Below are 23,161 nucleotides of genomic sequence, written 5' to 3' on the forward strand. Positions count from 1 at the left end.
AAACCGCAGGGCACTTAGGTGTCAATAAGACGTTGGGAAGAGTTAAGGAAAGATTCTGCTGGCCCGGGTGCACAAAAGATGTGAAAGACTGGTGTCGGTCATGCGACCTCTGCGCCTCCAGAGAGAGGCCGACCCGCACACCAAGAGCGCCGTTGCAGACGTACAACGTTGGTGCCCCTCTTGAGAGAGTGGCTCTCGACATATTGGGACCGCTGCCTGAGTCAGAGCGTGGCAGCAAGTACATCCTTGTCATAGGGGATTACTTTTCGAAGTGGACGGAAGCCTTCGCGATTCCCAATCAAGAGGCCATAACTGTAGCAAGAGTGTTAGTTGAAGAATTCGTGACTCGTTTTGGCATCCCAAGGCAGATTCATTCCGACCAGGGAAGAAATTTCGAGTCGAAATAGTTTCAAGAAATGTGTGAGGCACTGGGAATGGATAAAACCAGAACCACACCCCTCCACCCACAGTCAGATGGAATGATTGAACGATTCAACCGGACAATAGAAGGCATGTTGTCCAAGTTTGTAGCAGAGAATCAACGGGATTGGGATAGCCACTTGCCCGTCCTGATGATGGCGTATCGCTCCGCTGTCCACGAAACCACTTCCTTTACTCCATGTGAACTAATGTTTGGGCGGCAGATTGACCTTCCAATTGACCTTCAGTTCGGGCGTCCCGAGCAAGAAAGTGGTGACCAGGACAAAACCGAATATGTCCACCGCCTGCAGGCCCGATTGGAACGCATTCATGCATTTGCCCGTGAGCATTTGAAGTTAGGGAGCGAAAGGAACAAGCGGTACTACGATCACAAGGCATCACACCGTGGCTTTGAGCGTGGGGACCCTGTTTGGCTACATAACCCCAGACGCAAGAAAGGCAGGACCCCAAAGTTACAGAGGCCTTGGGAAGGACCGTACCTGGTAATATCTCGCCTGGATGACCTGATCTATAGGATCCAGAAAGGACCTAGGTCGAGACCAACGGTCGTCCATGTTGACCGGCTTAAGAAGTACCAGGGAAACAGTTTTGTTAGCTGGCTAACCGAAGGGAAGACTGGCAAAGACAGAGTATCTACTGCGGGTGAAGCTTCGAAGAGTGGCCAGTCAACTAAGCAGCAGAACTTCAGGCCTACGCCGGCAGCTAAGGAATTTGAAAAGGCGCCCGCCATTCCCGAGAAAGCACAGGAAAGACCGCGTCGGACACCAAGGAGACCGACCTGGACAGTTGACTATCAGATGGACTAAGACTTTGTTTACTCTATAACCGGCTAGTGACATTTTGGGAACTCTAATTTAGTGTTTTTTTTTAGGGGGGGATGGTGTGACGAACGAATGCGTGACATTATTTGTTGTTGCGAAATCACCACGCTGTTGTAATAGGATCTCCGGGAGAGGTCTGAGTCGGAGAATTGAGAAGAGAATTAAAAAAGACGCGTGTATATTTACGTGAAGGATCTGTCCTTTATTTCGGCGCGTTACATTATGAACAGAGTTTCCTTTCATACAAGAAGATTCATGCGTTTAAACCTCTTTGTCTTTAAATACTGGTGAGCTAAAAATGGCTTTGCGGGCCCGAAAAGTTTCCGGGGCTTTCGAGAAACAGGCCCCTGCAGGACTAAATTCTTCTCGTCTCAAATTTTTGTTCCACTTCCGGTTTTCTAGGAATTGTTAATCGAAATCCGAAAGAACCGGAAGTACAAGTCTAGTCTGCGATCGATTGTCGCGAAGTTAAGGAGGTTCTCTGTTTACTGGATAATTCCTAATCATCTGTGACTTACAAAGGTAAGCTTTTTGCTGATCTATTGGGGCTATGAAAACTGGGAAAACGTCTGGGGTCACCCTATCGAATGCAACACTGAAAAGTAAAAGCACTGCTAAATTTTCCCAGAGAAGGTAAGGTTCAGTAGATCATTATTTGCTAGCCTTTCTTATAAACTTGAGACTGTTAACAGCTTACGATAGTCTGCAGACTGCGGACCGGGACTAAAATGCAGACTGAGGGTAAAATGCACACTGCAGACCAGGGGTAAAATGCAGACAGTAGACTCTGTAGACTTTAAACGGAATCGAGAGCGCTAACCCGTGAACAGGCGAACCGGAGTGTTGTTAAGGCTAACCTAATTGATATTCAGTCTAACCGGAGTGATATTCAGTCTAACCGGAGTGATATTCAGTCTAACGGGAGTGATATCCAGGCTAAATGGAGTAATATTCAGGCTAACCTGAGTGATATTCAGGCTAACCTGATTGATATTCAGCTGTCTAACCTGACTGATATTCAGTCTAATCGGAGTGATATTCAGTCTAACCGGAGTGATATTTAGTCTAACCGGAGTGATATTCAGGATAACTGGGAGTGATATTTAGTCTAACCGGAGTGATATTCAGTCTAATTGGAGTGATATTCAGTCTAATCGAAGTAATATTCAGGCCAACTGGGAGTGATATTCAGTCTAACCGGGAGTGATATTCAGTCTAACCGGGAGTGATATTCAGTCTAACCTGAGTGATATTTAGTCTGACCGGGAGTGATATTCAGGCTAACCAGAGTGATTAATTCACTCTCACCAGAGTGATATTCAGGCTAACCAGGAGTGATATTCAGTCTAACCTGAGTGATATTCAGGTTAACCCGAGTGATATTCAGGTTAACCTGAGTGATAATCAAGCTAACCGTAGTGATATTCAGTCTAATCAGAGTAATATTCAGGCCAACTGGGAGTGATATTCAGTCTAACTGGGAGTAATATTCAGTCCAACCGGAGTGATATTCAGTTTAACCGGGAGTGATATTTAGTCTAACTGGAGTGATATTCAGTCTAACCGGGAGTGATATTTAGTCTAACTGGAGTGATGTTCAGTCTAACCGGGAGTGATATTCAGTCTAACCGGAGTGATATTCAGTCTAACCGGGAGTGATGTTTAGTCAGACTGGAGTGATATTCAGTCTAACCGGGAGTGATATTCCATCTAACCGGAGTGATATTTAGTCTAACCAGAGTGATATTCAGGATAACTGGGAGTGATATTTAGTCTAACCGAAGTGATATTCAGTCTAACCAGAGTGATATTCAGTCTAACCAGGAGTAATATTCAATCCAACCGGAGTGAAATTCAGTCCAATAGGAATGATATTCAGTCTAGCCTGAGTGATATTCAGTCTAACCGGGAGTGATATTCAGTCTGACCAGAATGATATTCAGTCTAATTGGAGTGATATTCAGTCTACCCAGGAGAGATATTCAGTCGAATCGGAGTGATATTAAGTCTAACCGAGAGTGATAATTAGTCTAATTGGAGTAATATTCAGTCTAACCAGAGTAATATTCAGTCTAACCGGAGTGATATTCAGTCTAACCGGAGTGATATTCAGTCTAACCTGAGTGATATTTAGTCTAACCGGAGTGATATCCACTCTAATTGGAGTGATATTCAGTCTAACCAGAGTGATATTCAGTGTAACTGGAAGTGATATTCAGTCTAACCGGAGTGAAATTCAGCCTAACCGGAATGATATTCAGTCTAACCTGAGTGATATTCAGTCTAACTGGAAGTGATATTCAGTCTAACCGGAGTGACATTCAGTCTAACCGGAGTGATATTCAGTCTAACCAAGAGTGATATTTAGTCTAACTGGAGTCTGTGATATTCAGTCTAACCAGGAGTGATATTCAGTCTAACCAGAGTCATATTCAGTCTAACCTGAATGATATTTAGTCTAACTGGAGTGATATTCAGTCTAACTGGGAGTGATATTTAGTCTAACTTGAGTGATATTCAGTCTAACCGGGAGTGATATCTAGTCTAACTGGAGTGATATTCAGTCTAACCGGAGTGATATTTAGTCTAACCGGAGTGATATTCAGGATAACTGGGAGTGATATTTAGTCTAACCGGAGTGATATTCAGTCTAATCGGAGTGATATTCAGTCTAACCTGAGTGATATTCAGTCTAACCTGAGTGATATTCAGTCTAACCGGGAGTGATATTCAGCCTAACCGGAATGATATTCAGTCTAACTAGAGTGAGATTCAGTCTAACTGGGAGTGATATTCGGTCTAACTGGAGTGATAATCAGTCTAACTGGAAGTGATATTCAGTCTAACCGGAGTGACATTCAGTCTAACCGGAGTGATATTCAGTCTAACCAAGAGTGATATTTAGTCTAACTGGAGTCTGTGATATTCAGTCTAACCAGGAGTGATATTCAGTCTAACCAGAGTCATATTCAGTCTAACCTGAATGATATTTAGTCTAACTGGAGTGATATTCAGTCTAACTGGGAGTGATATTTAGTCTAACTTGAGTGATATTCAGTCTAACCGGGAGTGATATCTAGTCTAACTGGAGTGATATTCAGTCTAACCGGAGTGATATTTAGTCTAACCGGAGTGATATTCAGGATAACTGGGAGTGATATTTAGTCTAACCGGAGTGATATTCAGTCTAATCGGAGTGATATTCAGTCTAACCTGAGTGATATTCAGTCTAACCTGAGTGATATTCAGTCTAACCGGGAGTGATATTCAGCCTAACCGGAATGATATTCAGTCTAACTAGAGTGAGATTCAGTCTAACTGGGAGTGATATTCGGTCTAACTGGAGTGATAATCAGTCTAACTGGAAGTGATATTCAGTCTAACCGAAGTGATATTCAGTCTAACCGGAGTGACATTCAGTCGAACTGGAGTGATATTCAGTCTAACTGGCAGTGATATTTAGGCTAGCTGGAGTGATATTCAGTCTAACTTGAGTGATATTCAGTCTACCCGGGAGTAATATTTAGTCTAACTGGGGTGATATTCAGTCTGACCAGGAGTGATATTTAGTCTAACTGGAGTAATATTCAGTCTAACCAGAGTGATATTCAGTCTAACCGGAGGGATATTCAGTCTAACCTGAGTGATATTTAGTCTAACTAGACTTATATTCAGTCTAACTAGGAGTGATATTCAGTCTAACCGGAGTGAAACTCAGTCTAACCAGAATGATATTCAGTCTAACCTGAGTGATACTCAGTCTGACTGAAAGTGATATTCAGTCTAACCGAGAGTGATATTTGGTCTAACTGGAGTGATATTCAGTGTAACCGGGAGTGATATTCAGTCTAAACGGAGTGATATTCAGTGTAACCGGGAGTGATATTTAGTCTAAGTGGAGTGATATTCAGTCTAACCGAGAGTGATATTTAGTATAACCGGAGTGAAATTCAGTCTAATTGGAGTGATATTCAGTCTAACCTGATTGATATTCAATCTAACCGGGAGTAATATTCAGTCTAACCGGAGTGAAATTCAGTCTAACCAGAATGATATTCAGTCTAAACTGAGTGATATTCAGTCTAACAGGGAGTGATATTAAGTCTAACCAGAATGATATTCAGTCTAACTGGTGTGATATTCAGTCTAACCAGGAGTGATGTTCAGTCTAAGGGGAGTGATATTCAATCTAACCAGGAGTGATCTTCAGTCTAACCGAAGTGATATTTAGTCTAACCGGAGCGATATTCAGTCTAAGCAGGAGTGATATTTAGGCTAACTGCAGTGATATTCAGTTTAACCGGGAGTGATATTCAGTCTAACCTGAGTGATATTCAGTCTGACCGGGAGTGATATTTTGTCTAACTGGAGTGATATTCAGTCTAACCGGGAGTGATATTCAGTCTAAGTGGAGTGATATTCAGTCTAACCAGGAGTGATATTTAGTCTAACTGGAGTGATATTCAGTCTTACTGGGAGTGATATTCAGTCTAACTGGAGTGATATTTAGTCTAACTGGAGAGATATTCAGGATAATTGGAAGTGATATTCAGTCTAATCAGAGTGATATTCAGTCTAATCGGAGTGATATTCAGTCTAACTGGAGTGATATTCAGTCTAACCAGGAGTGATATTCAGTCCAACTGGAGTGAAATTCAGTCCAACCGGAATGATATTCAGTCTAACCTGAGTGATATCCAGTCTAAGCGGGAGTGATATTCAGTCTAACCGGAATGATATTCAGTCTAATTGGAGTGATATTCAGTCTAACCTGAGTGATATTCACTCTAACCTCAGTGATACTCAGTCTGACTGAAAGTGATATTCAGTCTAACCGAAGTGACATTCAGTTTAACCAGAGCGATATTCAGTCTAACCAAGAGTGATATTTAGTCTAACTGGAGTGATATTCAGTGTAACCGGGAGTGATATTCAGTGTAACCGGGAGTGATATTCAGTCTAACCGGGAGTGATATTTGGCCTAACTGGAGTGATATAATTCAGTTTAACTGGGAGTGATATTCAGTCTAACCAGAGTGATATTCAGTCTAACCAGGAGTGATATTCAGTCCAACTGGAGTGAAATTCAGTCCAACCGGAATGATATTCAGTCTAACCTGAGTGATATCCAGTCTAAGCGGGAGTGATATTCAGTCTAACCAGAATGATATTCAGTCTAATTGGAGTGATATTCAGTCTAACCTGAGTGATATTCAGGTGAACCGGAGTGAAATTCAGTCCAACCAGAATGATATTCAGTCTAACCAGGAGTGATATTCAGTCTAACCAGGAGTGATATTCAGTCTAACCAGGAGTGATATTCAGTGTAACCAGAATGATATTCATTCTAACCAGAGTGATAGTCAGTCTAACCGGGAGTGATATTCAGTCTAACTGGAATGGTATTCAGTCTAACCGGAATGATATTCCGGCTAACCTGAGGGATATTCAGTCTAACCGGGAGTGATAATCAGTCCAACTGGAGTGATATTCAGTCTAACCGTGAGTGATATTCAGTCTAACCGGAATGATATTCAGTCTAACCGCAGTGATAGTCAGTCTAACCGGGAGTGATATTCAGGTTAAGCGGGAGTGATATTTAGTTTAACCAGGGTGATATTCGAGCTAACCAGGAGTGATATTCAAGCTATCGGGTAGTGATATTTAGTCTAATGAGTGTGATATTCAGTCTAACCGGGAGTGATATTCAGTCTAACCGGAGTGATATTCAGTCTAATCAGAGTGATATTCAGTGTAACCTGAGTGACATTCAGTCTAATCAGAGTGATATTCAGGCTAGCCTGAGTGATATTCAGTCCAATTGGAGTGATATGCAGGCTAACCTGAGTGATATTCAGTCTAACCTGAGTGATATTCAGTCAAACCGGGAGTGATATTCAGTCTAATCGGAATGATATTCAGTCTAACCGGAGTGATAGTCAGTCTAACCGGGAGTGATATTCAGGTTAAGCGGGAGTGATATTTAGTCTAACCAGAGTGATATTCGAGCTAACCAGGAGTGATATTGAAGCTATCGGGGAGTGATATTTAGTCTAATCAGAGTGATATTCAGTCTAACCGGGAGTGATATTCAGTCTAACTGGAGTGATATTCAGTCTAATCAGAGTGATATTCAGTGTAACCTGAGTGCCATTCAGTCTAATCAGAGTGATATTCAGGCTAGCCTGAGTGATATTCAGTCTAATTGGAGTGATATGCAGGCTAACCTGAGTGATATTCAGTCTAACCTGAGTGATATTCAGTCTAATTGGAGTGATATTCAGGCTAACGTGAGTGATATTCAGTCTAACCAGAGTGATATTCAGTCTAACTGGGAGTGATATTTAGTCTAACCAGAGTGATACTTAATCTAACCGGGAGTGATATTCAGTCTAGCCGGAGTGATATTCAGGCTAACTGGGAGTGATATTCAGTCCAACCGGAATGATATTCAGTCTAACCTGAGTGATATCCAGTCTAAGCGGGAGTGATATTCAGTCTAACTGGAATGATATTCAGTCTAATTGGAGTGATATTCAGTCTAACCTGAGTGATATTCAGGCTAACCGGAGTGAAATTCAGTCCAACCAGAATGATATTCAGTCTAACCAGGAGTGATATTCAGTCTAACCGGGAGTGATATTCAGTCTAACCGTAATGATATTCATTCTAACCAGAGTGATAGTCAGTCTAACCAGGAGTGATATTCAGTCTAACTGGAATGATATTCAGTCTAACCGGAATGATATTCCGGCTAACCTGAGGGATATTCAGTCTAACCGGGAGTGATAATCAGTCCAACTGGAGTGATATTCAGTCTAACAGGGAGTGATATACAGTCTAACCGGAATGATATTCAGTCTAACCAGAGTTACATACAGTTGAACCAGAGTGATATTCAGTCGAACCGGAGTTACATTCAGTCTAACGTGAGTGATATTCAGTCTAACCGGAGTTATATTCAGTGTAATCAGAGTGATATTCAGTGTAACCGGAAGTGATGTCCAGTCTGTTACTGGAGTGATATTCAGTGTAATCGGAGTGATATTTATTCTAGCTCGTGCTAGTTCTGTGTTTCCATCGAGTTATAGAAACACGATTTTTAAGCAATCAGCGCGCGTTTTTTCTTAGGACTGTTTTCTAAATATACTTAAAACGTGTTTGTAGCATAGTACGCCGCGCGCTAGTCCTATTGAGCCATTATGAACAAAATCTCTATGTACGCACGGCCGTGCGTATATAACATGACGTGTGCAGTTTCAATTTAGCTGTAAAGATTCCTTGGGGTTTAGTGCAAGTTCCTTTCGTTTAAGTTTCGGCAAAGTGATGATTATTATGAACAATTTAAAGCCTACTTCGAGCTTTTGACCTTTGCCAAGCTAAGATGTTTACTTAAACATGAGTATTTTGACTTTGTTTGTCTACATTTTCATGGAGTAGTTTTGACTTTGTCTGCCTACATTTTCATTATAATTAATTAGAAGAAGCGAACTTTTCATTGACAATTTTAGAAACCAGGTTAAGCGATTTCGCTCGTTACGGTTGCTCAATCCTCCGTAGGAAAAAAGATGGCGACTGGTACATTTACCCATAGTTCTTAGCGCAAGAAAACCTTAACAACGTTCATAAAAACGTGCAGAAAAGTTATAAAATCTTTAAACCTAGGCTACACAATGTCCTCAGCACAGGAACAAATATTGTAAAAATGTGGCTTTCTTCGTGCCATATAGGCTGTGTTAGGTTCGCGAGGTATTGTGGTAAAATGTACAGCCGCCATCTTTTTTCCTACGGTGGATTGATTGTGGCGTGTTAGGATCCTAATGACCTTTGTTTTTCTTCACCGTGTATTGTGAGAGCTTTGTAATCAATCACAAATAAAACATGTTTTAGCGCCCAAGTTGTTGTCGCCATGTTATAAAAGAATTGGTTCATGCTTTTAGCTGTGCGTATATCGAGTTATGGATGTACTTGGGAAGTTTGGAGAGCACTCAAGAAGCTAAGAGTTGCTCTCGGCTATCGCCTCGAGCAACGCTTGCGCTTCTTTCGTGCTCTCTAAACTTCTCGCGTGCAACCGCACGCTAAGCATGAACCAATTTTTAAGTAGTCTGCAGTCTGCATTTTACCCCTGGTCTGTGGCCGTCTCCATTTTACCCTCAGTCTACATTTTAACCCCAGCTTGCAGTCTGCAGTCCGCAGTTAGACTGTTCACAGTCTAGTCTCTATTTACCCACGCGAAAGAAAAAGCGAGCGACGCGAGCGCGATGCACGCGGGGGTTGGGGTGGTAGGGCCCCCACCCCCTACCCAGTCAAGTCTTCCGTTTTGCGCTGGCGACCAATTTTCTTGCGATTCTATCCGCGCGTAACTCTGCCTGGGTATAGCCAGTTCAGTCTAAGTATATCCAGCTGGTCTCAAGCCCGGGTAAAAGAGGAGGGTTGGGCACTGGGCTAACAACCCCATCCCGTAAAAGATTTATTGTTACGGAAACCAACGTCGAAGAAACAATCATTGGTGGTGACGGGGATGATACTAGCCAGGGGACTGGACAGATGACGGAAGTCAACCAAACCCTGCAGGGAGTTGACACCCCGACTGTGGATTCCTTGAAACCGAAAGTGAAGACTAGAATAGCCTGTTGGAATGTAAGAACTTTGTACCAGACCGGCAAGCTTGCCCAAGTGGTAAGGGAGTTTCATAATTACGGCCTTGACATCCTTGGGGTCTGTGAGGTTCGTTGGACAGGGTCGGGACAGAGAACATTAGCATCGGGACATACCATACTATATTCGGGCAGATTGAATGGCCATCACACAGAGGGAGTGGCCTTGATCATGAGCAGGAAAATAGAGAGGACACTCATCGAATGGAAACCATCAGGATCGAGACTGCTCAAGGCCAGGTTCAACTCAAAGTACACCAAGTTGACGGTGATAGTGTGCTATGCTCCCATTGAAGATGCTGAGGAGGCAGACAAAGATGCTTTTTACGACCAGCTGCAGGAAGTGACTGATGAGGTCCTAACACTTGACCTTCTTATGGTGTTGGGAGACCTGAATGCCAGACCCGGGAACAATAACATTGGCAGGGACCGTGTGATGGGGAAGCACGGTATAGGTACCATCAATGACAATGGAGAAAGGCTGTGTCACTTCTGCGATAAAAACAACATGGTCATAGGAGGTACCTTGTTTCAGCACAGAGATATCCACAAGACGACTTGGACCTCGCCCAGTGAAGCCACTAAAAGCCAGATAGACCACATTCTAATCAACGGAAAATGGAGAGGCCTACAGAGGAGCAGATGTCGCCAGTGATCACAACCTGCTGGTGGCAGTTGTTTCACTGACGTTGCGTAGGGCACGAAGAGGACAGCGAAGGGGCCACCAGTTCGATTCCAGTAAACTGAGAGATGACCGGATCAGACAAGCTTTTAGACGGGAGATGAAGAACCGCTTCCAAATTCTGGGGGAAGAACAGGAGATGGACATCGACTCCTTTATTCAGGCCTTCAAGGAATCGGGAGAGAAGGTCCTTGGATTTAAAAAGAGGAAGAAGGAGGAATGGATACAAAGGGAAACCTGGGAGAAAATAGAAACAAGGAGAGGAGTCAAGCAGCGAATGAACTCCACCCAGTCAGAACGCGTCCGTGACCAGCTGAGGAGAAAATATTCAAAACTGGACCATGAGGTGAAAAAAATGACCAAACTAGACAAGAGAAAATTTGTAGAGAGACTGACGGTTGAGGCAGAAGAGGCTGCTGGTAGACAAGATCTGAAGACCCTACATAGAATTAACAAAAAGGTTAAATAATGGTTTTAAAAACAACGATGTCCCTGTAAAAGACATAGATGGCAATGTTCTTTCGAAAGAAGCAGAAAAGTTGGCACGCTGGAAGGAACATTTTTAAAGCATTCTAAATAGGCCAGAACCTGAACAGGTAGATGAGATTCTACCGGCAGTAGAGGACTTGGATATCTGCATAGATCCGCCTACCATGGAAGAGGTGAAAGCTGCCATCAATGTGATGAAGAGCGGAAAGGCAGGTGGAGTAGATGGAGTGACAGCAGAAACGCTCAAAGCTGAAGAAACTGAGACACCATGCCTTTTGATGTGCATATTCAGAGAGATATGGGAGAGCGAGACGATTCCTGAAGCGTGGAAGACCGGACTCATTGTCAAATTACCCAAAAAGGGTGATTTGGGCGACTGCAACAACTGGAGAGGCGTCACTCTGCTCCCCATTACCAGCAAGGTCTTCAGCAAGATCATCCATACAAGACTGGCTGAAACTCTGGATGAGTACATCAGGCAGGAACAGGCAGGTTTCCGCCCTGGACACTCGTGCTCTGACCACATTTTCACCCTGAGACAAATTCTAGAGTAGAGCAAGGAATGGAATGTTCCCCTGTATGCCAACTTTATTGACTTTGAGAAGGCGTTTGACAGCATTCACCGAGATTCCCTGTGGAAGATATTAAGGCACTACGGGATTCCATTAAAGCTGGTAAATGTCATCAAGATGCTTTACAGTGACTTCAAGTCCCAGGTTATTTGCAACGCAGCGCTTACAGACGCCTTCAGCTGACCACGGGTGTGAAACAAGGGTGTATTCTCTCCTCTCTCCCCCTTTCTGTTTATCTTGGGGATCGACTGGGTTTTGAAACAAGAGACTAGTGGTGGAAGAAGAGGGATTAGATGGACATTGACCAGTGTCTTGGAAGACCTTGATTATGCAGATGATATTGCGCTGCTCGCCCATCGACACCAGGACATGCAGGCAAAGACCAATGCCTTGGCAACTACAGCAGGGAAATTAAGCCTGAAGATCAACATTAAGAAGACAAGGTATTTGAGGATGAGTGGCAGAACCGATGAATCCATCATGGTGAATGGGGAAGTGGTAGATGAGGTTGATCACTTTACCTACCTGGGATCTAAGGTGTATGTATGTATGAGATGGAGAAGAAGAGATCCTAGTTCGGATTTCAAAGGCAAGCAAGGCCTTTGCCTCGCTTCGAGGCACTTGGAGATCCAAGAACATCAGCCAGACGACAAAGATCCGATTTTTCAAAAGCAATGTCTTAAGCACTCTACTGTATGGCGCAGAATCCTAGAAGATGATCAAAACCATCAGCCACAAGCTAGAAATCTTCCAGAACAAGTGCCTGCGCAGGAGTCTCCGTATATACTGGCCCCAGACAATCTCAAACTATGAGTTGCGCAGAAGAACAGGAAAAGAACCAATCACACAGCAAGTCCGGCGAAAGAGATGGAAATGGATTGGTCATGTGCTGCGCATGCCACCAGCAGCATTACCACGAGTTGCCCTCGGGTGGACCCCTAATGGCCGTAGAAAGAGAGGCAGACCGAAAGAAACATGGAAGAGGACAGTGGAGAAAGAGATGAAGGAGAACACCTGGACATGGGGTCACCTGGAACGACGAGCACCCGACAGAAGCCAATGGCGCACTTTAGCCGAGGCCTTATGTGTTTCAAAACACGAAGTAAGTAAGTCTATCCGCGCGTTCAACGATCGAATAAAAATTCGAGAAACTAGAGGGCTGTGAACAGTCTAGTCCACAGTCTGCGTTTTGCACTGACCGAGATTCGAATCTGTGACAGATTCATTCAGTTTGTCAATCACAGTCGAATTACTGTCAGTGTTATTACTTATATACCAAACTCAATTGCTGGTGTGCACTGTCAAGGCATCAAAAGTAAGAATTAAAGAATCTGGGATACGATAGGAGATTGATATGTAAACAACCTCGCGAAGATTTAGGCCTGTGCGGTCAACCTCGTTCCCAGGGTCTTTTCCCTGGCTTGGGGGTGGGGCCACCCCCAAGCCAGGAAAAAGACCCTGGGAACGAGGTTGCTGTGCGGTCTTTCATTCGCGCGTTATTGGGAAAAGTATTTCAGCCAAATTTATAGAGCTTTGTATGGAGACGCCATGTCGGTACCCCTCGTGTTTGAAAGTCACAAAGAACACCCTAACATGAGGTAAATGGAGTTTACCTCTACCTTGATTTACTACACTGTGGCTACATTTGAGCAAATTTTGGACTAAAGGGAATTTCCCATGCAAAGTCTATATTACATTGAATACACAATCACATGCAGAGCTTATGAGGCCTGTGGACTAAAATAAAAAAAAACATTGGGATAAATTGAATACTATTTTGTCATTAGAACCGAAAAATGTGAGTCAAAGGTAAGATGCAAAGACTAGTGTAAGAAAATAGTACTCAGTCTGCGGTCTGCAGTCTGCATGTATGATCTGCACTTTGGAGTGACCGGTGTCTGTAAGGGCCTACCCTTAAAATTATCACTGTCGAGTGAGTGATATTAGGGAGCTTAAGCAATGACGACGGCAACCCCGAGGACAACGCCTAGTAAAAAATGAATTTATAGTTTACCTTCGAATTTCGCAACTGTCTAGATCTGTTTAGTGCGCCTATTGGTCTCAGAACTTGCTCAAGCTAAATATGTAACGCCAGCGTTCAATTCCAAATGAAAATGCGAAAAATTAGCCGCCGTCGTTCGCATTCTCCAAAATACGCAGAACTTGGTCATTTCACGCTGTTGTTTTGCAGAGGACGGCTAAGAAATGTACCAAGATTTATAACGCACGTGCACAGCCATTGGTTTCCTTATTAAACCCTTTTGATTGGTGGACTTCTCGTTCCCGTTGCCGTCGTGATTTGCTTAAGCTCCCTATTAATTAAGGTTAACTGGAGCCCATTTTAGTCTAAGCTTAGAGCTCACTATTCGGCATTTCGCCATTTGGCAAAACTAGTGAGGAGCGTCGGATCAAGTAGTGACTGTACAAAGGTTGAAATAATAAATAAAGTCTGGAAACCTTACGGCAGAAAGGGGAGATGAAGACAGAATCAAATTATCAAATTAAAAAAAAAAAAGAACTACAAATTTCTGTTTGGAAAACCAATCTTCCTCAGGGGCTAAGAGACGGTGTTTTCCAAACGAAAATATTGAGCACATATATTTTGCAGTTTTATTTTTATTTTTTATTATTTGATTTGGAAATTCCCATAAAATGTTTCAGCACCACCAACTCATTTATAATATATTTAACTCTGTGAATTCGCTGTTACAGACAGCAGGGAACTTAAGCAACGACGACGGCGACGCCGAGGACAACGCCTAGTCAAAAATGATCTTATATTTTACTTGCTAAATTCGCGATTGTCTAAATCTGTTCAGTACGCCAATGGCTTTAAAAACGTGCTCATCCTAAATATGCAATGATAGCGTTTAGTTCCAAATGGAAATACGAAAAATTAGCCGTCATCGGTCGCGTTCCACAGACTACGCAGAACTCGGTCATTTCACGTTCTTGTTTTACAGAGGACGGCAAAGAAAGGTACAAAGATGTATAATGCACGTGCAGAGCTATTGTTTTGCTCATTAAACCTTTTGTTTCGTGACGTTCTTGTTGCCGTCATCGTCGTGGTTTGCTTAAGTTGTTGGACGGAGAGCGTGACGGCCTTATGCCCCTACTGGTGCGACGAAAAGAGATGATGATGAAGTCGCTGTTCTCCTGAAACTGTAGCTCGTCATGGTAATAGGATTTATTTTTACAGTGTTCTCCGTCACTCATCGTTTTCAGCCGCTATAATTTCAAGGGATAAAGCAATAGTTTTTTAAATTACCTTTTGCTTTGTTTTTGCTGGCCCGTAATCGGCCCGTGGGCATCACGGAAGAATAATGACCTAGAATAAGCCAATCAGAGCGCGCGTTATACCGGCTACAAACACAAACCACATAATGATAAACAATGAATAAGTTTCTTCTATGAAACAAACCTATGTTCCAGAACAGAGTGCATAAATCAAACCATGGATGCTTTACATTACGCCAGGCCGACCGGTCAGAAACAGCAGGATTAACCAAGGAAAAAATGGAACGACATTTTCCAAACAAACCGGGCCAACCGAGAGGAATGGCTTTTACCATTTTCTTTTCCTTCACCCTATCCCTGACAAAAGTGAAATCCACTGAAGAGAATTAAGTAGGGCAACGAACCAGTTTATTAAAATGGAACAGCAAATTTTGGTCCGACCGGTCAAAGTGGACCACCTCCAGAGGTGAACCGGACTGAGCCGAAACGGACTTTTCCATTTGACTTCCGACCGAGATTTCCGAAATTTGTGGCATGATGAAAAACACCCCCTGTTTCAGACCTAAACTGTTTCAAAACAATACCCCTATTTCTCTACAGCTTATATGGAGGAGTAACCCCCTGATCGTTATTCATATTTCGCTGCAGGATTAAACTTAACTTTTAGTTGAGAAGAAGACGCAAATGGAATTGGAAGACAAAATCAAGAAGCTCGAAGAACAATTCAAAGGTTTGCCTAAAGTCCTCATCAAGAGAACTCTCTGTGGTGATGACGTCAATGAGGACATTAGCAAAGCTACGGATCGGTTACAGGAATTTCAACAGATTAAAAGTAGCTTGTTTTTCAATCCAATGGCGGCTACTCCTGTTACAGGGGAATTAAAAGGGAGTTTGTGTGTCACCCCTGCGGAGGAATTCGACAGAAGCTCAGTGGCAAAGAATTGCATTGTAGAAGGTAAAGACCCTGGGGGAACTTCCATATTAAAAAAAAAAACGGGGTGTCTCGTCGGAAATTTTGAAAAGAACCCCTAAGAGGTACCAAGATCCCGTTTGTGGGCGTGGCATGAAATTCTTTTCATCCCTAAGAGATACCGATTCTAAAACAACACACCAACAAATCGGGATCCCGGTACCTCTTAGGAGTTCATTTCTACATTTACTACGAGCATCCCCGTCCTTTTTATATAGGAGTCCCCCCGAGAATTCCGTCAGTATAAACGCCGTCAAGAGGCATGGTCCATAGACATAGACATACACTTTATTTAGACACGGTAAAAGCATCAGTTCCAAGATTGAGATTTTGTTTTTTAAACTGAACTACATGTTTGCCGTATGGGAGTACGAGGAGGACAGTTGGCGATTTATCTCATTTCTAAAGTTAATAAATATATGTTATTGGCCGGCTGGGAGATCCGTATAGTGAAAAACTGTGACCTCGGTCGCAAGCCGAGGGCAGCATTTTCAAGCCCGAGGTCACAGTTTTTCACTATACGGACCGACCCTAAGCCGGACAATAACCTGTTTATCTTTTCTTGCGGTAAATTTTTCAAGTGGGTTTGTTTATACAACTTTGTCATTGAATTGGCTCACGCGCCGTCTACAAACCATTCGTAAAAAAATCTAACGAGCGAATGAGCGAGTAACTCTGATACCAGACAAAGAAAGATTTATTTCGAACTGCTTTATGTTAGTTGCATTTAGTTCACCAGTTAAGTTCTCCAAAACTGTTTTTCCGGTGTGAAATTTCGTGCAATTTCTGTCAGTCGTTGCGAATCACTCAAAATAAGACTTTTCTACCGTAAATTGAGTAACAGATAGCGAGGAAATTCGTTAAGTGTTTTCCACAGAAATTCTCGCAAATACAGCATCAATCAAAGAAGTAAACTCGACTGAAATTCGCTCATTTTTTACTTAATATTGTACAGAGACAGACAGGATTAAGCGCCATTACAGCGCCGAGCTACAAACAGCCAAACAAACTCTCACAACTTCAAAAAAACTCAATTGAATTTAATTACAGTAACTTTCTTTGCCATTTGAAGGTGAATAGAAATAACCTTGCGTTGATTAATCGTCTATGGAACACATTACCGCACGAAAATAGATCAACTCGACGGATTCCGCCCGCTTTGGCGGTCCGAATGGGAAAATTCCGCCCGCTCTAGGAACCAATCAGATTGCAGGTTTTGTTGAATTCCGCCCGGTCATGAGCTAAGAAAACGATAAAAGATTTTACTATTGGCTCTGACGTTTGATGGAAGGCTATTCCTCACTGTAGCAGAAACTACGTTTCAAAAAATCGGTACGGGCCTTAGGCAGAGCCAATTTGTTTTCAATATTTCTGAGTCCACTAATTGCAGAGAAATTGTGACAAATAACGAGTTGGCAACGAAATTAATACTAGAGAAGATGAGTGATTCAACAACAACGACGATGATTAAGTTACTTATTTATTTTAATTTTCTTTCAATAAAAGGTACTGAGACAGCAAGGTGTCATAGGACAGGAGACAGAAAGGCAACAGATCCACCAAAACCAAAACCAAAACCAAACTGGAGGAAATCCCATGGTAAGAATAACTCAAGACAGGATCCCATTAATGGGCTCGTGGTCAGGATGATTAAGAACTAATCACTCATCCGCCAGGAGTGGAATAGAGGAACTAATTGCTCTTTATTGCCTATCGACTTTACAGAACATGTCGAGGACTGTAAAGAGACTCGAGAACCGCCATTACCGCTCTACATGTCTTCAGCTATTGGGCTGCCACCACCCCCACCCCCACTGCTATCGCATCACCATGTACAGTCAAAACCAACCCCACCTCGACCACATGCCCAGTCAACTTCACCCCCACCCTGGACATATGGACGGTCTACACCACGGCAACTCCTACCACAAGCCCATTCAACATCAGCCCCACACCGACCACGTACACAGTCAACACCTTCCCCACCCTCACCCCCACCCCTACCACATAGATGGTCTACATCAGAGCCACTCCTACCACATGCACAGTCTGCACCATCCCCACCCCCACCACATAGATGGTCTACATTAGGACCATCTCTACCACATGCAGAATTAGGACCACCACCACCCCCACCACATAGATGGTCTGCACCAGGACCATCTCTACCACTTGCACAGCACACATTGCCGGCACCAAGGGCATCCATCAAAAAGTGCGTCCACAGTGAAGTGATTGGCAATGAAGCAAGACAGGACAACGATGCAGCCTTGGAGACCAAGAACAACGTGCAAGAAGAGCAAATGGAGTTAGATGATAAAATAAGAATGCTGAAAGAAGAGTTCAGTTCTTTGCCTAGGGTCCTCATCAAGAAAACTCTTTGTGATGATGCAGTGGATGGAGATGTTACAAGAGCCAAACAACGGCTAATGGAATTCACACACCAGTTTAAGGATCGAGAAAACTGTTTTAAGAATCCAGGGGGAGCTGGACGTGATGCAGGAAACTTATACCGAGACTTGAACAGCTCTCCTGCATTTAGACGTACTAAAATGGCAAGCATTCAGTTTGAGGAACAAACACTGCCTGGAAGAGGTAACACGATGAGACAAAAAACGAAACAGTAGAAGAGCTACACGTAGACAGCGTACGAACGCAGACGTATTTCCGGTTGTCGCTTGCTTCCGCCGAAAATAGGTAAGCAACAACCGGAAATACGTCTGTGTTCACGGGCTGCATGTAGGAGGATAGCAACTGGAACAGTTGCCCTAAACATAATTTATGAAGGGCTTTTGTTGATGGTCGTATCGATAATGGTGAAAAAGTAACATTTTTCTAAAAACACATACTCAATTTCAAGACTAGTATGCAAACACCATACCCTATTTACGACCGAAATGGCCAAAATCGATACCCTATTTATGACCAAAACGGTTGAAAAACCATACCCTTTGGGGTCACACATACCTATATAGCCCATATAAGGGAGTATCCCCCGGGATGTTATGGGCGTTAGTCTGAATGACATAATAGCAGAACGTTTGTTTCCATAGAAAACCTGTTGCCTAGGAACTGGGTACCAATGCCTCGAGATGACCGAGGAAATGACATCGATGTTCATCTAGTGAAACTAGCGAGCTCGTCAGTTGAGTACCAGGATGTGATAGAAAGATTACAAGAAACCGTCCCTTCCAATCTGATGATAAAGAGTGTAGAGCGAATACAAAATCCTTATCTCTACCAGGCCTACCAACTGCGGAGGCAAAAAATGGACCGAGACAACCCTCAAGCAAACAACGAGCGGCAACTATTCCATGGCACAAATTCAGACAATGTAACGAAAATTAATACGCAAGGATTTGACAGAAGTTTTTCAGGATCTGCACACGGTGAGGGTTTTGAAGTAATGGTTAGAGGGAAGCAATTTGCAATTAGTTTTTTAGTAATTTTTCCAACACACGCTAACAAAACTTGACAAAGTTCTCGCGGACTTTTTCAATAGACCGTATTCGTATTTTTAGTTTTGGATTGCAACTAGCTTGCAGTGGAGGCTCATGCGGAAAAGTATCATTAAAAAGGGATAAATGCTATTTGCATTTGAAAAGACTCTGCGCTTTAGCCTCAGTTGCAAGCTATTTCCAATACAATACCGAGAATACGAATATGGCCTTTTATTATCCAACTGCAGCGAATACCGTCCAAGTAACAGTACAAATGTACAGCGATATTGTACAGTTATTTGTGCAGTAGAAAACCTGTTTGCCGCACAGGTTGGAGCGCGCACGCAAAACTGTCGCACTCTCCCTCTTTCATTGATAAATTTATTGACTACAACAGTTGGATAATAAATCTCTTATTAGATGTTACGGCACCACTCGTAAAAATATACAGCGATACTACACACCAAAACATCTAATAAGATATATTTACACACTAGTTGTGCAAGTGTCACTCATCATATCATTCGTAGTAGCCTCAGTGAACTCATATTGAGTAAATGTTTTTAAAAAAAATGAGACTAATATAAGTCTCGATCAATGAATATCTGTCGTTATGGTAGATATTTTTATCATTGCAAAGTTTATTGATAGTTTTATTAGAACGGTTTTCAATTGAGTGTCATAAAACCAATCACCCTAGCCAATCACAAAGTACGCAGATAATCCAGTGAACCAATCAAAACTCCAAGTACTTACATGTAGCTGACGCGAAGCGCGGGAAAAAGCGTGCGAGTGAATCCCGATTGGTTTTAGTTTTACTTCTGATTGGATGAAAAAGTGGCGCGAGTTTTTTGAACCAATCGGGTGGCGTAGTAAATGCAATGCCAATTACTTTTCGACACTCAGGTGAAAACCGCTTTATTGTGAATTTTGAAGTTATTGCACCTGAAAACCCTAATGGGAAGGCTCAGAGAGCGAAGATAGCGTCACTACGTTTGAGTGTGGACAACACCAAAAAAGCCATTTTGTACGTAAATGCCGAAAATATCGTATTACATTTAATTGGACACGCCGATATCGTACTTAGATGTAAAGAACTGGTTCAAACTAGTAAACAGTGAACCTTAGCGTGTTTTCTATCGAGAAAGTCATCGACTAAAAAGACGAGTAGGAGTATAATACACCTTTTATTACCCGGATTGGAGGAGGGTGAGAAGAGTGAGGAGGGTGAGGAGACTTCCACAAAAAAATGACGGGAAGAGCAGTTTGCGTTAGTCAACCTCGCTCCATGGCACCTTTCCCTTCCAATGGAAGGGAACGGAAGGGCCTTTAAAACGAAGTTGCTTGTTAGTACCGTACAGTGTCATGTAGTGATTTCCTACCCCCTCTCTAAGCTTTTGTTGTGTATTTTTTCATGAGAGTTTTATGAAATAAGCACTGACATCAATTTATTTTTCTTTTATTATAAGGAACTCGTTACGGTGCAGGAGTGTACTTTGCAAGAGACGCCTCATATTCAATACGCTACACTGGTGGCAGTCATCAGGTTGTGTACCTCGCCCGGGTCCTAGTGGGGCGATATTGTAAAGGCAGTTCGGGGATGAAGAAGCCTCCCCCTATAAACTCCGAGCAGCCAGAGATCCTGTTTGATTCCATGGTGGACGACACGAACGATCCTTCAATTTTTGTCGTATACTATGACAATCAAACCTATCCAGAATATCTTATTACAATTTAGAATCAACACACGAGAATAATCAAGGCGGCTGGCAATAGTTTCCAACACTTTCTGCAACCCGAGCGGAGAGCGGAGAGCCGATCCTTTCCGGATCGAGTATTTAGTTACATTCTAGGGTCAACGCAAGGACATAGTTTAAGTGGCTGGGACAGCTTCCAAATTTCTATCAGCAAGAGCCCATGCTGTTATACTTTTACGGAACACTTCTACCAAACTTTCCCAAGTGATGTTTCAATATTGGCATTATTCCACAAATGTATAGTCATTGTTTAGCAAGCTGTGGTCATTTTCATGGCATAATAGGTTACATAGCAACGATACTACCTGTTCAAAGCACCCGTAACAGTTTAGCTTTATTCGTGTATGACTGAAAAACGACTCGGCGTACCCCATTTTTATTATCTTTATTATCAAAATTCTTACCAGGGGGTTTAAATCTCTAAGCTCGAAGAAAAAACGTTCCCTTTGTGGGTATTATGTTAAATGCCTACTTAATGTTGCGTGACACTAATCTAGTAGGTCTTTTCTTTACCATCCTCTCAATATTGAATAAGGACTCGGACCATGCAAAATTTGATTGTTCGTCGAGATGTATCACTCACTTAACGCGGGCGATTTACCTTATTTTTATCTTACGTACTTAATTAACGCTAAAATCAAACATTATGTTGGCCTAATGCAGCAAAAGTATATTTTATGTTGGCAACATACCATGCAAAACTCTACTAAACTAAATTTTTTCAACACTTTTAAGAACGATTATATACCCTCCTCTTATTTAGGCATAAAAAGCAAACCAAGCGAAAGAAAAGAACTAGTGAAATTTAAGATAGGCAATCACAAACTAAGGATTGAGACTGGTAGATATGATCAAATTCCACGAGTTAACAGACTCTACCCTATTTGTGATCATCTTGCTTTGATCTACGCAATATTCTACTTTCAAATCAAACCAATGAAACCTGATTGCTATATCATAACGTTATTTTATGATCACGATAACCGTTACTGTTTTAGCTTTAGTTTTGGTTTACAAAAGCTTTTGCAAGATTGTATGTATTTATGGTCATGCAAATAAAGCTAGTTGTTGTGAAATATTAAAAGAAGTCTTCGCAAACTCATTTCGGTTTTTGTTAACGAGTCAAGATATGGGTCCGTTGTGGAAGATGCAGTTCCGTATATCACCTGGCCGACGCATGAAACTGTGTGGTTTGGTGGGAGGTAATATGCTGAAGAAAAGCACCAAAGGATGTGATGAGCTGTTGGTGTTGAGGAAAGAGTGAAAGACGACAAAACCTTTGCTTTTCTTCTTTGACGGCATGAAAAATAGTAGCTTACAATTCGTCGGAAAAACTTTAACCTGCTCGCGGAAGTTGTGATATATAAACAATCTTGCTCGTGTCATGTGACCGCGTAACCATAGATAGATTTGTTTCTCCTCGATAAACTCGTTTAGAATCAATCATTTTTCCGTGAGAATTTTTTTTTACAGGTAATAAAATGTTTCAAAGAGATCTATCTGAAAATACAACAAATGTATTTTTCTTCAAAATTGTCTTAAATTAATCTTGTTTACACAGGAAAGAGTGGGTTTATCTCCGTGGCAGCTGGCAATAGTGATAACTTTGAAAACTGCACAGACTACAATTTAGAATATAGTTCTGGGCCGGGTCGTTCAAAGCCCGATTAAGCTAACTCAGGATTAGCAAGAATTTTTGATTTCAGTTTTGTAACTTTTCGGTTAGGTTTTCTGTTTATAATGTTTGTCCTTCAGTTTTGAGCTTGACTAAGCTTAAACTACACAAAACGTGAGCAGTAACAAACATTTTTATGCCAGAAAAATTGATACTTCAGTTAACTTTTAATCCTGGGTTAGCGTTAACCGGCTTTCGAACAACCCGGCCCTGTTTCTTTTTATCACTTTTTCCCAGGTAAACCCCATGATATGCACGCCAATTGAGAATAATCCATTGTGAGTCGTCCGACAAAAGTTATTAATAGCCTTCCATATTTGCGAGCAGATCGATTGAGCAAGTTGTTCCACTATTGCTTAATTAATGGACCCATGTCAGACCTTGGAAAACATTTCCCGTCCCTTTTTCATTTTATCATTG

At 42.3% G+C, this 23,161-nt stretch overlaps 2 protein-coding genes across 3 annotated transcripts; both read left to right on the plus strand.

The window, feature by feature from the left end:
- Positions 1-1,542: 1,542 nt before the first annotated feature.
- LOC110067962 (uncharacterized) lies at positions 1,543-22,168 on the plus strand. 2 transcript variants are annotated; one of them, XM_020775321.2, is made up of 6 exons: positions 1,543-1,784; positions 15,548-15,854; positions 17,376-17,468; positions 17,595-18,464; positions 18,923-19,258; positions 20,779-22,168. In XM_020775321.2, exons 2-6 carry the CDS (start codon positions 15,584-15,586, stop codon positions 21,045-21,047), a joined length of 1,839 nt encoding a protein of 612 aa, XP_020630980.2. In that variant the 5' UTR covers positions 1,543-1,784; positions 15,548-15,583; the 3' UTR covers positions 21,048-22,168. The 2 variants fall into 2 exon arrangements, with proteins under 2 accessions (XP_020630980.2, XP_020630981.2); XM_020775322.2 differs by lacking the exon at positions 1,543-1,784 and adding an exon at positions 12,657-12,764.
- LOC110067977 (protein CFDP2-like) lies at positions 9,810-10,574 on the plus strand. Its single transcript, XM_020775339.2, has one exon. It carries the CDS (start codon positions 9,810-9,812, stop codon positions 10,572-10,574), a length of 765 nt encoding a protein of 254 aa, XP_020630998.2.
- Positions 22,169-23,161: the final 993 nt, after the last annotated feature.

This window comes from Orbicella faveolata, unplaced genomic scaffold (genome assembly GCF_042242905.1).
Source record: "Orbicella faveolata isolate gen_17 unplaced genomic scaffold, um_ofav_v1 contig_34, whole genome shotgun sequence".
Lineage (NCBI taxonomy): Eukaryota > Metazoa > Cnidaria > Anthozoa > Scleractinia > Merulinidae > Orbicella > Orbicella faveolata.